This window comes from Pavona decussata, unplaced genomic scaffold, assembly GCF_977016875.1.
Source record: "Pavona decussata unplaced genomic scaffold, jaPavDecu1.1 SCAFFOLD_31, whole genome shotgun sequence".
NCBI lineage: Eukaryota > Metazoa > Cnidaria > Anthozoa > Scleractinia > Agariciidae > Pavona > Pavona decussata.
Genome location: NW_028145454.1, coordinates 394151 through 407447, shown reverse-complemented (window position 1 = coordinate 407447; position 13297 = coordinate 394151). Strand labels below are relative to the sequence as shown.

General features: G+C 39.3%; 1 protein-coding gene across 4 annotated transcripts in view; it reads right to left on the bottom strand.

Moving 5' to 3' along the window:
- LOC146484710 (uncharacterized) overlaps window positions 1–13297 on the bottom strand; it is a 54175-nt gene that overhangs the window by 17553 nt on the left and 23325 nt on the right. For all 4 annotated transcript variants that reach the window (XR_014863560.1, XR_014863559.1, XM_085104446.1 and 1 more), the window contains exons 16-30: window positions 12675–12913; window positions 12426–12483; window positions 10933–11025; window positions 9551–9613; window positions 8888–8949; window positions 7946–8075; window positions 6872–6957; window positions 5900–6022; window positions 5215–5325; window positions 3610–3785; window positions 2929–2999; window positions 1492–1635; window positions 1332–1370; window positions 454–504; window positions 4–65 (exon numbers count right to left, since the gene is read on the bottom strand). Coding sequence is in view for 2 of the 4 variants with exons in the window: in XM_085104446.1 (XP_084960572.1) it covers window positions 4–65; window positions 454–504; window positions 1332–1370; window positions 1492–1635; window positions 2929–2999; window positions 3610–3785; window positions 5215–5325; window positions 5900–6022; window positions 6872–6957; window positions 7946–8075; window positions 8888–8949; window positions 9551–9613; window positions 10933–11025; window positions 12426–12483; window positions 12675–12913 (1508 nt within the window). In the remaining 2 variants the exon portion in view is untranslated. The remainder of the gene's footprint in view (window positions 1–3; window positions 66–453; window positions 505–1331; window positions 1371–1491; window positions 1636–2928; window positions 3000–3609; window positions 3786–5214; window positions 5326–5899; window positions 6023–6871; window positions 6958–7945; window positions 8076–8887; window positions 8950–9550; window positions 9614–10932; window positions 11026–12425; window positions 12484–12674; window positions 12914–13297) is intronic.

The window sequence follows — 13297 nt, the reverse complement described above, 5'->3', positions numbered from 1 at the left end:
CACCTTTCGCTATTCAACACAACAGTTTGTACTTCTTTAACAATTTCTACTTTCTGCGTTGGATCCTAAAACAGAAATGGAAGAGTCAGAAGATGGGTCTTAACACACCACATGGCGCAAGGACCCCTAAGTAGGTAAGGATTTTTGAAAATAGATTGTTTCCTGATCCTGCCATTGGAAGTTTGGAAAACAAAATAAGCCTTCAAGATATAAAAGATTTTAAAGCGTTACAAGCTTTCGATTCCTTGGCGGAATCTTTTTCAAGTAAGTGAAATGTTAATTAATGTCACGTGACTTGAGGTGGCACGAGTCAGGTGGACATTTGTCACGTGACTCACACCACCTCAAGGAATCGAAAGCTTATAATGCGTTAAATTTTGTAGATTCTGAAAGCTAATTTTGTTATTTCAAAGTAAGGATTTGTCAGACGATGTCAGGGCGATACTGCCTTACCTGGCACTGATGGGCTTGAAGGCACATTTCTGGTATCCTTTGGTAGGGCAACTGAAACAGGAAAGGAACCAGTGTTCTTAAGTACAAACACTGCACTTCTAGCAAACTGGGATTCGTCATTGACAAATTTCTTTGGTAGAGGGATGATTCTTCTTTTAAAGTGCCCCTGGGACGAAAATTTCATTTTCCATCTTTCGTGTAGAATATGACTTTCTTACTCATGTTACCAAATTTCAATCCTTTACGGCGATTGGAAGTATTTTTTTTTTTTAGCTTTTTAGTCGAGATTTCACGGCCGCCATTACTTGGCCTTGTTCCGGAAGTTAAGGCTCAAATTACAGGAAATGACGTCATTGGCTCAACACGAAAAATTCCACATGGCTAATTTTCATATGGATTCTACTTCATAAACTGTATTCTGCTGTTATTTAGTTCGTTCCAGGGGCACTTTAAATCCTAACAACCTTTCACAAAGAATGTAGACTTATGAATCACAAGCCCACTTTAATCACAACGCGGCAACAAGGCGGCTTCTTAAGCAAGTTTTCGAACGGAGTGAATATGTTGCGAGAAGCCCAAAAAGCGCGACTTTGAGAAAGTTTTGAAACTAGAATGGAGCACTGATGGCCTGAAAGAAAATTAGAGAATTCTCCTTGAAGCTAGGCTCTGAAAAATCGTCTATGGAAAATGTACCAAGATGACAAGTATTTTGGCCAGTATAAACTGAAATGAAATTGACCCTGAAAGACTCCTTCTGCAACCATTTATCTTCCACTACTAAACTCCCTGCCATAGGCATTACCACGTGTTCATTGAAAATGATCTCCACCCACCCCACCCTGTAGTATAAATTATTAAAAGCATTGTATTCTACATACGTCAAAGACTTCTTCACCAGTTGAATATGGGAATAAAATCTAAATGAAAACAAAACAAACAAGGACAAATTAGTTGACATCTTATTTATGTTATCATCAACAAAACGCTATAAAGATCACGTATAACGCACGCTGACTCTGTGTTAAAGCCCAGACAAACCTTGGTTCGTTCGGGAGATGTCTGCGCATGCCCTGTTGCAACCATCTCATAGCTGATAATGACGTCATGTTCTGTGTTGGTGTCGTAAAGCTCGATAACAAATCTGTGGCTTCCGGTCACGAGTGATGGGCTCTTACACTTGACCTACCAGTAAAGATGACGTGATGAAATTAGAAACAAACGATGTTTTACAATGAAATAAAAAGAGGTTAAAAACTAAAATAAAGTGACGTTTTTGTTCATTTAATTCATATCCAGAGGTGATTTTTAAGGTAAAATATGGAAAACAATTAAACGAAAACATGACGTCTAAAAATGAACACCAGTATTCAGTACACAATTTGCGCTTTGTCAAGTACAGCTGTTTCAGGGCTGTGAAAAGGGTTATAGGCGGACTGGAAGCAAAGCAAAGCAAAGCAAGGCAAGGCAAGGCAAGGCAAGGCAAGGCAAGGCAAGGCAAGGCAAGGCAAGGCAAGGCAAGGCAAGGCAAGGCAAGGCAAGGCAAGGCAAGGCAAGGCAAGGCAAGGCAAGGCAAGGCAAGGCAAGGCAAGGCAAGGCAAGGCAAGGCAAGGCAAGGCAAGGCAAGGCAAGGCAAGGCAAGGCAAGGCAAGGCAAGGCAAGGCAAGGCAAGGCAAGGCAAGGCAAGGCAAGGCAAGGCAAGGCAAGGCAAGGCAAGGCAAGGCAAGGCAAGGCAAGGCAAGGCAAGGCAAGGCAAGGCAAGGCAAAGCAAAGCAAAGAAAAGCAAAGCAAAGTAAAGTAAAGTGTTTTATTTAATGTCAATAACACGGTGAGTGCTTGCGCAATCTCCCGAGCCAGAGGCTCATCATGATGTGCTTGACAATAATCCAGATCGAATTGGAATTTGGAAATGTTGGGTTTTGAGGTGATGGGAAAATCACAGTATCCGGAGAAAAACCTCTCGGAGCAAAGTTGAGAACCAACAACAAACTCAACCCACATGATGCCGGGAATCGAACCCCGGCCACATTACACATTGGTGGGAGGCGAGTGCTCTTGCTACTGCGCCATCCCTGATTCCCCGTTCGACGAAAGTTGCAAAGTTCTTCGTTACTGACGTTCGGTTTCTTCACCAACGGTGACAACTGGACGCTCTTTAGGGCGTCTGCCACGATCCACTCGCTAAAGAATGGATTATTTACGACACAACGATTAATTAAGGTAACCAATTCTACCCAAGTGTAACACCATTGGATAATTCAGGTGAACTCTTAATATTAAGAGATATTTAACGTAATGTCAACCATTACAGCTCAGTCAATTCTTGTCCGTGAATAAACAAAAGCAGTGCTAAAGTAATCAGCCAGTAAATGTGATATAGTTACTGAACAGTAACTTAATGAACAGAAGGTCTACAATAGACAACAAATCTGCAGCATAACAGGGGGGCACGCGCAAATGCACGACAATCCAGATTACCTTGGCAAAAAGCAGCTGATCAGTTACCATTTCCCAGAAAGCATCGCTGCTCTCGTCACTCCAGTCGTTTTCTGTAAGAATGTTATAATTTCACGTTTCAGTCGCAAGATACCTTTTATTGTAAACCAGTAAAACAACCACCATGCCCATACAGAGACTTATCTGCGATACTTTGGGTAGGAGGAATTTCCAAAAGTTAGCTGACCTGAGGAGGCAGCTGCAAAATTGCTGCTCCAAGCTGGAAGTAGGATTTTAGACAAACACTGGCTTTGAGCATATTTCCTATCATTTTTTATCAAGACACCTTCGTTTCTAAGTTCCAAAATGTAAGTACACCACGCCCCGCACCGATATGCACCAGCGACTAGCACTCTTAGTGAGATGTGCACACTTTCCCAAGTAACAATAATGTAGATAAGTGAATACCCATTCTATTCTAAGCTAAAGTCATAACACTTACCAATCAGTTGAACATTAATTAACCAGTGAACATTTTAAACAAACTCTCAGAACACACTTCCTATCGTTTTAAATAAGAATACTTGTTTTCAAATCTGCACGGGCACTACTAACACTGTTGGCGAGATTAGAAACCTTTGCCAAGTGGCAATACAGATGTAGACGTAGAAAAATAAATATCCATTCTATTCAAAGCCAAAACAAAACGTTCTTGTCACTTACCAAGGGGTTGGACATTAACCAGTGAACACTCTATAGCCTGGAGAGGTAACTGTAGAATGCTGCCCCAAGCCGGAAGAATCCTGTCGCCTGTCACCCACTCTTGGTCACCGAAGTCCACGTAGAACACGTCGTATTCGTTATCTGGTCTGCTACCCACGATACGGGCTCGATACCACCTTAGTTGATTAAAATAAACATTTCAAACACATTTGTAACCACAGAAAATATATAAAACCCTGAGGCCATATTCACCAAGTCCTCCTAACTGAGTTATGATGTACTGATCTATGAACTGTTTCTTATCAATAGCCTATCATTAAAGGGAGGGGTTCACATTTCAGCGCATGTGCATGAATCTAAATGCTTTTTTTCTCTTTCTTATCAACTTTATGGCCTTAAAAATCCCACTCCGCACATGTACTTCAGTAATCACATCCTATAATTACTCCAAGCAAAATGACTGATGACCAAAATTCACAGAAAATGCTAGTGAACCGTACTCATATTGTCGATATTGAATTTAGCGTTGACCTGTAGTTGATGTGTTTACAGTTACAGTCGAACTTCTTTATTACGGACACCAAGGGGACAGGAATAGGTGTCCGTTTTAGAGAGGTAGGCTTTATACGGATTTCGGTCTCTCAGGGACTAAGTGAACTGTCCGTCATAGAGAGGTGTCCGTAAGGAGAGGTTCCACTGTATTTGCATGCGAAATAACGCAATCATATGAAAAAATTATTACCCGAGTTACCTATTCCCTTCCGAATGGTTTATAAACAACGAATTAAATTAAACAGGCTTGGGTCGTAGCAAGCAAGGGCGAAAAAGTATTTTGATTCACGGACATGTGCAGAACCGTGAACCCCTCCCTTTAAGAAATAACACCTAATTCATATCTTAACTTTGGAGGGCTTCGTAAATCTTGACCCAGCAATGTTGAAAAGTTGTCTGACGAGTGTGATTGTAGCCTGCGAACGCAGACGTATTTCCGGCTGTCGCTTCTCTCCAAATACGTCTGCGTTCGTAGGCTAGTGGGATTGCCCAAGAGAGAGTAATCTGAGTGATGCAGCTTCACAGGGAGATTCTAAGATGATTTCAGTTAAGGCTGTTAACACGTCCGTGAATATCAGCAACAACAATTCTTTTCACGGCTACGCAACATGTAGATCTCATTGAGATGAATCCTAGAGATATTACAGAACAACACTTCCAGCATTGATCTGTGACGAAATTTTCATCAATTCTCTGTCAGTAAAAAAAATGACAACCGCTATCGCTGAATGCCCAAAATGTGCCATGCAACAAAGTGAATCAACGAAGTCGCCTTAGTATATAGGCAGCCAAGTTGTAATAAGGGCGACTTTAGGGGATAGCCAATCAGCGTGCAGTATTTTTTGAATTGACCAATCACAAGCTAGAGCCAGTCCCAAACCGCGTTATGATTCATTTTAGTAAGCAGACACATTTCTGACGCTGACTGGACCCCACTCATGTCTCTCTGTCGGGAATACGCCTGGCGCGCGTGGTAAGATGGCGGGGGTATGACTTTCTCTAAACGCCGCATTCATACTTAGAACCAATCCAAGAAAGAATTAATCAGCTTACTTGTCATCTTCTGAAAACTTTGCAACACAAAACGAACCAATTGAAATTTCACTTTCTTCCACATCGACTCTGCCAACTCCAGAGTTGATCTTTTGTCTCAGATCCTCCAAGCTACAAATGAATGCATACAATAACAACTTACTATCGCAACTGCTTATCATTGACAATAACCTCACAAAAGATTGCACTCAGTAATTTCCTAACTGCAGGGTCTATCCTTGAGTTATGCATGGTAATAAAAGCTTTTGACTCTGTGGACGAAAACCTAATGAGCAATTAGTACAGTTAGTACGCATTTTAACCAGTTGCGAAAAGAAGGCCTGAAAAAAAATTCAGCCTTAATTTTTTCATGCTTTCTTTTCGCAACTGCTTAAGTTGCGTGCTAACTGCGAGGATCGTTCTTCTATTTTTAAAATCTTTCCTCCGCAGTTCAAAATATATGTTTCATATATTCATATTGAAAATGCGAAATGAGAGACCACAAAATTCTAAGTCAGCGGACATTCCTTTTCTGCCATTCACTCATTAAAAAAATTGCTATTGTATTTCCAAATGCTACCAGTACTCAGAGTACTAATGCTAGGCCGTTACTGGTAAAACCACTGAGGGCGGATTGGAGGTGGAGTTTATTCGATTTTCAGTCACAAAAAGTTCACGTAGGGCTAAAATCACACCCGAAAATTACCTTTCTTCTGACGACTTTAACTGGATAAAGAAAAGACCTGGATTTTTCACAGCAGACACATAAACAGAATGGAATCCTTCCTCAGGTATAACCACTGTCTCGAGAGCAGAACAGTGCTCACCACTACAAACAAAAGAATTTGGTTATCTTTCCATGTACACAAGTGAACATAAAACTGCAATTTCTCAAGAGTCAATGACGTAACACACGAGCAAACCACTGAGTGTTTCCTCGTGATATCAAAACATTACATTTTCAAACAACCGCGCTCAAGCCTTGGGTTTTTATCTCTCTTCTCTGTGCTTGAAATGTCATCAAAAACGCTTTCTTATGTTTGAATTAACATCATAAGGTAACTCCTGATGGATGTCAAGTTCCCAGTTTGCCCTAAATTTTCATTCATCACCTTTCAATATATGTAACGGCGGTTTAATTTACGTTTTCATTAGAAGTAACCTCTTTTAAATCGTTTTTGGAAAACAGTGGTTGAGATCTTCAAAGCATTAGGACAAATTCATGATCGCAAGTTTGAACATTTTACATCTTTTACAAACTGGTATTTTTATTCTAAAATCACTTGGCATTTAAGTCAGATAAATAAACTATATTTATCTGTAAATCAGCTGTAATAAGGTAGACTGCAAAACACTTAAGGTCAGTTATTAAAAGACAGTGTACACGGTGTTTAACAAAACCACGTTCTAAGCCATTTTCAATTTTGCCAACATTCATATCTAAACATCATCTACTGTCGATGGTAACAAGTAGGCTTGCATCCCAGACTAGAAAACTATTTATCTACTTTAAATAAACCACTTATAAACAGATTTGGAGGCCCACCAATTGCTCTTAAGCCGGGACCTACGTTAGACTCTGTTTAAATAACAAAGATTATAGAGAACGCACAAAAGCAGGACGCAAAGATTAAATTAAATACACTTGAAAGTAAAGCTTAATATATTTTTGTTGAACCTGTTCTCAGCAAGACCACTAGCTCCACCCTCCACTGGTGACAGATCAATGACTCCCTCACACAGATTTCTGAGCAGCCTCATATGCTGTAAAAAAAGTTAACAACATAAGACATCAACGGATAAATAGGCGCAGAAAAGACTTCTGAATTAATTCAACAAAACAAACCTCTATTGCAAGTAATACTTCAAGTTACCGGTACTCTGTTTTAGAAATAGTGTATTAAACTACCGGCCAGTGTATAAATCGTCACGGCAACGATCGCTTGTTTATTATCACTGCAGGGGGATGGGGAGGGTGGGGAGGGAGAGGGAGGCAGAAGGGTGGAAATTGGGTTGAGGTGGGGGCAAGAACTTGGAAGGAAGAAGGTACAGTCGACTCCCGATAACTCGAAGCAATTTTCGTTTCCCTTCAGGTCATTTTCTAGATAATCTTATCCTCGATAACTCGAACCATGTTCGTCAAGACGTGACAAGTCAAAACAGACAGTATTGTAGTCCAAAACATTGAATTTATTTTGAAGCAGCCGTGCGTGTCCGTCCAGTTCAGGTTTCGCTGGTTTAGGGTACAGTAGCCCGACGTTGTTCTCTTTGAAAATCTGCAAAGTTCGAGGTACCTAGTTTTCTCCTGCCGCTTTGCTTTCTTTTGTTTCACGTTACGTTAAGTTCTGATTTATAATTTAGAAATATTGTTCTATTTTCACTCGACTTCCCTACAATTAAATTTTCTAAAAATAATATACACTGTATGAATAGAAGTACACAGTAAACACCTTTTTTCCTTATTTCGGGTCATTTGTTCTCAAATCCCGATAACTCGAACCTTTTTCAGTTTTCCTTGAAGGGTCGAGTTAACGGGAGTCGACTGTAGGAATCACTGAAGAGGTGGGAAAGCAAGAGAAAGGAGAAAGTCTTTGTAACATTGCGCGGTGTGTTGCCACAGCAAAAAGCACACAGAAAAAATAATAAGGGTATGGCAGGAGAAAAGTTTAGACCATCTAACCTTCCCTTCCCCACCCTCTCGCAACACACTTTGTTCTTCGTTACAACAATGCAATTGTAAAAAAAAAAGTACCTGTTTGTTATCAGCAGCAAATTTTTCTTTCAAAATCTCCATTCTGATGTTAAACAGATTGGTCGTAACATTGATGTTCTTTAGATGCCTCCTTTCAACCAAAGGATCAAGCCACATTGTATTGCCTAAGCTACAAGGAACAGCAATTGAACTATGTTAGAGGAGGAGTCCTTATCCATCTATGTCAGGATGAAATGTAAATTTACCTTACTATACCAACCTTGGACCATTAGTCTAGAACTGATTAGAGCGGTTTTCAATTGAGCGTTTGTTTTGGTTTTGCATTACTACGCTCTGTGATTGGTTAATAAAACTCGTGCCACTTTCTCAACCAATGGGAATCCAAACCAAAACCAATCGCCTTTTCGCTGCACGTGTTTTCCCGCGCTTGGCACCAGTTACATGTAATTGCTTCGAATTCTGATTGGCTTGTTGTGTTGTTTATATCTGTTGCAATTGGCCAGAGTAATTACTTTGGTTTTGGTTTCACGGCACTACACCCTTAGAATTTAGCAATTTGTCTAAATTTACTTTTCAAAAGAAACTTAAATCAAGACCAGTGGAAAAAAAAAATTATTACTATCTTGAGATCACTCAAATTTTCACTGTAATGTAATAGCTCTAAGTTTTTGTATATTTCCTTTCTCCTTAAATTAGTAGTGTTAACAATGTAAGTTATATTTCACACTTTATATTTCTTCCGTAATCCTAATTATTAGAGTTACCTTACTTATTACAGCTAGTGTTGCAATTAAGTTACAATTTTATTTAGTATGATATTTGTAATGTCTTTATTTCTTCTTCCCCTGCCTCAATTAGTTAATTACTTGCGGGTGAAAGTATTTTTGTATTAATTTATTATCTTGTAATATAACAAAGTTGTTGTTGTTATTGTTGTTGCAGCCAGGTAAAAAGCTTCATTGACATCAATTTATACTATACCTTAATACAACTTTTCCTTCCATTTCCTTTCGCTCAATAAGGTGTTTTACAAAGATTTTGCCCTTCAAATTGATGAATAATTTCAATGTTTAGTACTTTACCTTAGAGAGCCACGCCTACTGTGAATAATACTTTAAAATCTGATAACCATAGAGTACTGATTGGGGCTGAAAAAACAACTACCTCACTTTGTAAACTCCTTAAGTTTTGAGAAAATATTCCTTAGCCTTTTGTTTAAATAGCACTTGAAGAAGGGCTATATACCCGAAATATCTAAAACAATTATCAATCCTACCACTTACACAAAATCATTGCACATGTCATGCATCAAGTGCTAATGACAATTCATGTTAATTCAGTTAGCCTGCGAGGCAGGCACTAGAAAGGGGAAGGGAAAAGGGAAATCTGGCGCGCGCGCAACGCGCGGGGAAAGCGAGGGAGGAGGCTTCCTTTTCCCTTGCTTTCCCCACCCGTCTAACGCCCGCCCAATTTCTCATCTCCCCTCCCCTTTCTAGCGCCTGCCACGCAGGCTATAATTCAGTTGGTTTTTTAATGACACCTAAGAAGGAAATAATAAGATCCCTAGCGACTAACCCCTTTTGTCAAGGCCAGCAGCATTCAGTTAAATAATAATACAGTACGTGTAATTCAATGGCCGCACACCTTATTTGTCCATTCTATGTCTTTATCTAGGGGTTGCAATCTACAGGCAAATACTTGAACAGCCTGAAAACAGAGAAATATTAAACTGAACACTGTAAGAACAACACAGAGTTGACGCCATGGGTTATGGCAAAGTCATTTCTGGAACATTGATCCTTCTCAGATTACCAGGAACAGGGAAAGGTGAAAGCCCTGGAAACATCGTATGTACTCTTCTAGTAGCCACGCATTCGTTAACAGGTCTCCAAAGTAGGCTTTATCGGGTACATGTAAATCCCAGACGACCATCTGAGGTGAACGGAGATGTCTTTGATTTCGGGTCTTCACAAGTCGGGAAAAATCAAGGATGGTCAGAAGACCATGAAATCCTGATAAATTGACCAAAGAACTGCAAGATATGGGCCATATGTACATGCACTTGTTTAAGGACGGTGCCTTCTTTTGCTACTGCGCATACGTTCTGCGCATCCCGGGATGGTCCGAGAAAGTAGGGTTTCTTAACGGTGGTGCCTGGTAAAACAGAGATATTTTTGCGCGGTTTATAACTACGCGGGAAAAACCGATCTTGGCAAGGGTTAGTGGGATCCAAAAAGAAAATTTGGGGTAACCACGCATTTTTAGCGTCAATTTGGGGGGAAAAAATGCCATACATTGCTTTGTATTTTAGCTATTTTAGAATTATTATTGCTTAATAATCTCAAAAAAAAAAATGCGTCGTTACTAACAGATTTTCTTTTTGGATTCCATTCCCGCATAGTCATAAACTGCGCAAAGATATCTCTGTATTAGTAGGCACCGTCCTTAAGAGGTTTTCAGTTAGCGTGACAGATAATGCGTGACTGTCGTGTTTATGTACTGACTTGTTATGCTAGACATAATGAACTTTGAACTGAGCTTAGAATCGAGACCTTCGGAGACGTTTAAACAACAGCACTATTTAGGGTTTAAATTATGTCAAGCCAAGAGCCGAGCCGATCCTTCTCTATTGGCCTAAAACACAGAGAGGAATGAGGGCTGACTTTACATTTAGGCATCATAATCATACAATCTCAGTCTGCAAGACATGGGCTGCACAATGTGTGAATTGTTCTCTTCAACCTGTCTGCAACGGGGCATTATCGAGAGCTCTGGGACGATTTCATACTCTGATTAACAGGACTCTAATCTCAATCCTGGAGCCTTCTTTTACTTTTCAGGAGTGGGGAGGGATCATTTGAAGGAACCTTTCCTGTTTGAAATGAAAAACGTGTACAACCTGTAAACCTACTCACTCTACAATGATGGCCTGCTTTATGGACCCCTCAGATAGGCATGGGTTGTACAGTACAATATATCATTAATTATTATTTATTCATAAGAACAACAGTTTACTAAAACTGTACCTGGAATGGACAGGAGTGAAACTGGGGAGGAAGTTCAAGGATTTTATCAACCTCCACATCCCATTCATACTCTCCTTTATCCACATAATGAATCTTGAGAAAAAAAAAAGCGTCAGTGTTCAAGAAATCTCTTCAAAACCAGTTATGAGATATTTTAAGTGTCAATGGATGTGGGGCATAACAAATCTTTTTTCACCATGTAATTTGTGTTGGGTGATGGTGGACATTGTTATCTTATATGAGAGCTGACCTGTCTTTTCTGGTCAGATAAGTTGGGGAGCAGGAGGTTACTGGCCTATGACAAGTCCTGATTATCTCACAAAACTGAGACATGCAGTGTACATAAATTTCAATCCCATAACCAATGAAATGTGTATACACTGCTGCTTTGGAACAGGATTGGGTGGATTTTTTTTATACATTGATATCTAATCACCGAAAAAATGGTTCCCTTTAGTTATTAACTCACCAAATTAAACGAAATGTAATCAATAATAATACTTCAACTTTTGACATCTACTTTTATGTGCACATGCAGTTTTAAATGAGCTTATTAGTGTCACGGTTAAAATGTACTGAAACGAGTGCATCGTTAATCATCTCAAGGGGCCATCCATATTGCATAAGATGTGTGAACTGATTGCAGCTATAAGAAGTCTATAGGAATTCATTAAATAAGCTGAATGAAAATGACATCCAAAACTTTGCTTACAGTCACGGTTTGTTTAGAATTGAAAAGTGTTTCAAAGAAAACTTAATTTATAAACAGTTAAAGTGCCCCTAACCCTTCAATTTGTTTTCTTTTGGTAGATTTCCATATCTGTGAAGAACTCATTTTCGAAAAATTTTTTGAGAAATATTGAATCCTTTCTTTTTTTTTACGAGCGCTAGAAGTGAAGGAAGTCTTGTCGATATTTTCACCAATCGCTCACATTAGTCCCCCACTCGGCCAAACGTGTCCAAATATAGAGCATGATGTAAGAAAAGGACATCGTGCAAAAATATCCGAAGATTCGCGGTAATGCTTCAATTGTAAACAGAGAAAATGGTTGAAAAATGTGTGGTTTTTGGATGCAGCAACTCTCGAAATGTAGAGAAAGGAATCAGCATACATAAGATTCCTTCTGAATCCTTCTGGTGTCCTTTTCTTGCGTCACAGCTAAGAAAGTGTCAAATATCGGACGCTTCTCATTGACTCATTCCTAATGAGCCCACAAGACAAAAATTTGTCCAGCGGGGCTCAAAGCGCGCAACAATTTTAAAATTTCAGTAACTTTTAGCGCTCGTAAAAAAAAAAAGGATTCAATATAATTTTCTAAAAAAAATTTTTCGAAAATGAGTTCTTCACAGATATGGAAATCTACCAAAAGAAAACAAATTGAAGGGTTAGGGGCACTTAAACTCCCTCCTAGCAAAAGGTGCAGGGTGACATTTGAGCGGAAAAAAAGATTGTAAGCTAAGGTTTTGCATGTATTATCAACTGAGAATTTTACCCCAACATACTGTGGCTTGTTTTTGGCATCTTTGTCTGCTATTTCACAGACCTTTACTCTGAAAATGAAAACCACAAATATTATAATAAAACAATTATCATCATATGATCATTAATGCAACCATTGCCTTTCCTGAATTTGTGATAGCATGGCAATCTGTTAAGTGGTCAGAGCATGAGCATCACAGTTTAAGATTGACCAGAACACAGATGTAAGATCGGACCAGTTAATAAATATGTAACAATGTACCTCTGAAAAGAGTTGCCTGTTGTCATGACAGCACACAGATCACCAACAGAAACCTGTTCATGCTTGACTCTGTGCGATGGATCAGCAAACCACCCACTTATGGACATGGTCAATTCCAGAAACTCAGTTCGGTCCACAACATCACAGACGTTGGACCCTGTCTGGCATGCATCTGCAGCTCTGTGTTCCAGAATCCTCACCCAGTAACATGACGTGCTCTCAACACTGAGAATCAGTACCTACAGGGGTGGACATGTAAAAGTATTAATAAATTTATTATAATTAAACTGAAAGTCCCCTGAGCAAATCTGCACACAGTTTCTGATTGGTTCCTTAGTTACACCTTCACTATTTTGGCCCCAACATCAACATGCATATTCTCCTGACTTTTAGAAACATTTGTTATGATTACTAGTTGGGAGAATGTGTAAAACTATCAACATTTTAACATTTGGTGATCATTCCCTTTATTGTCATGACCTCATGACTGTCATGACTGTCATATGTTAAATTAAGCAGAGAGATTGTAAGTTTTCACAAGTTTTATTGTTTTATTTACTTATCTATTTACTTATTCATAAAAGAACCTTAAGTTATAACTAGGCTCGCTTGCAAATAGCGAA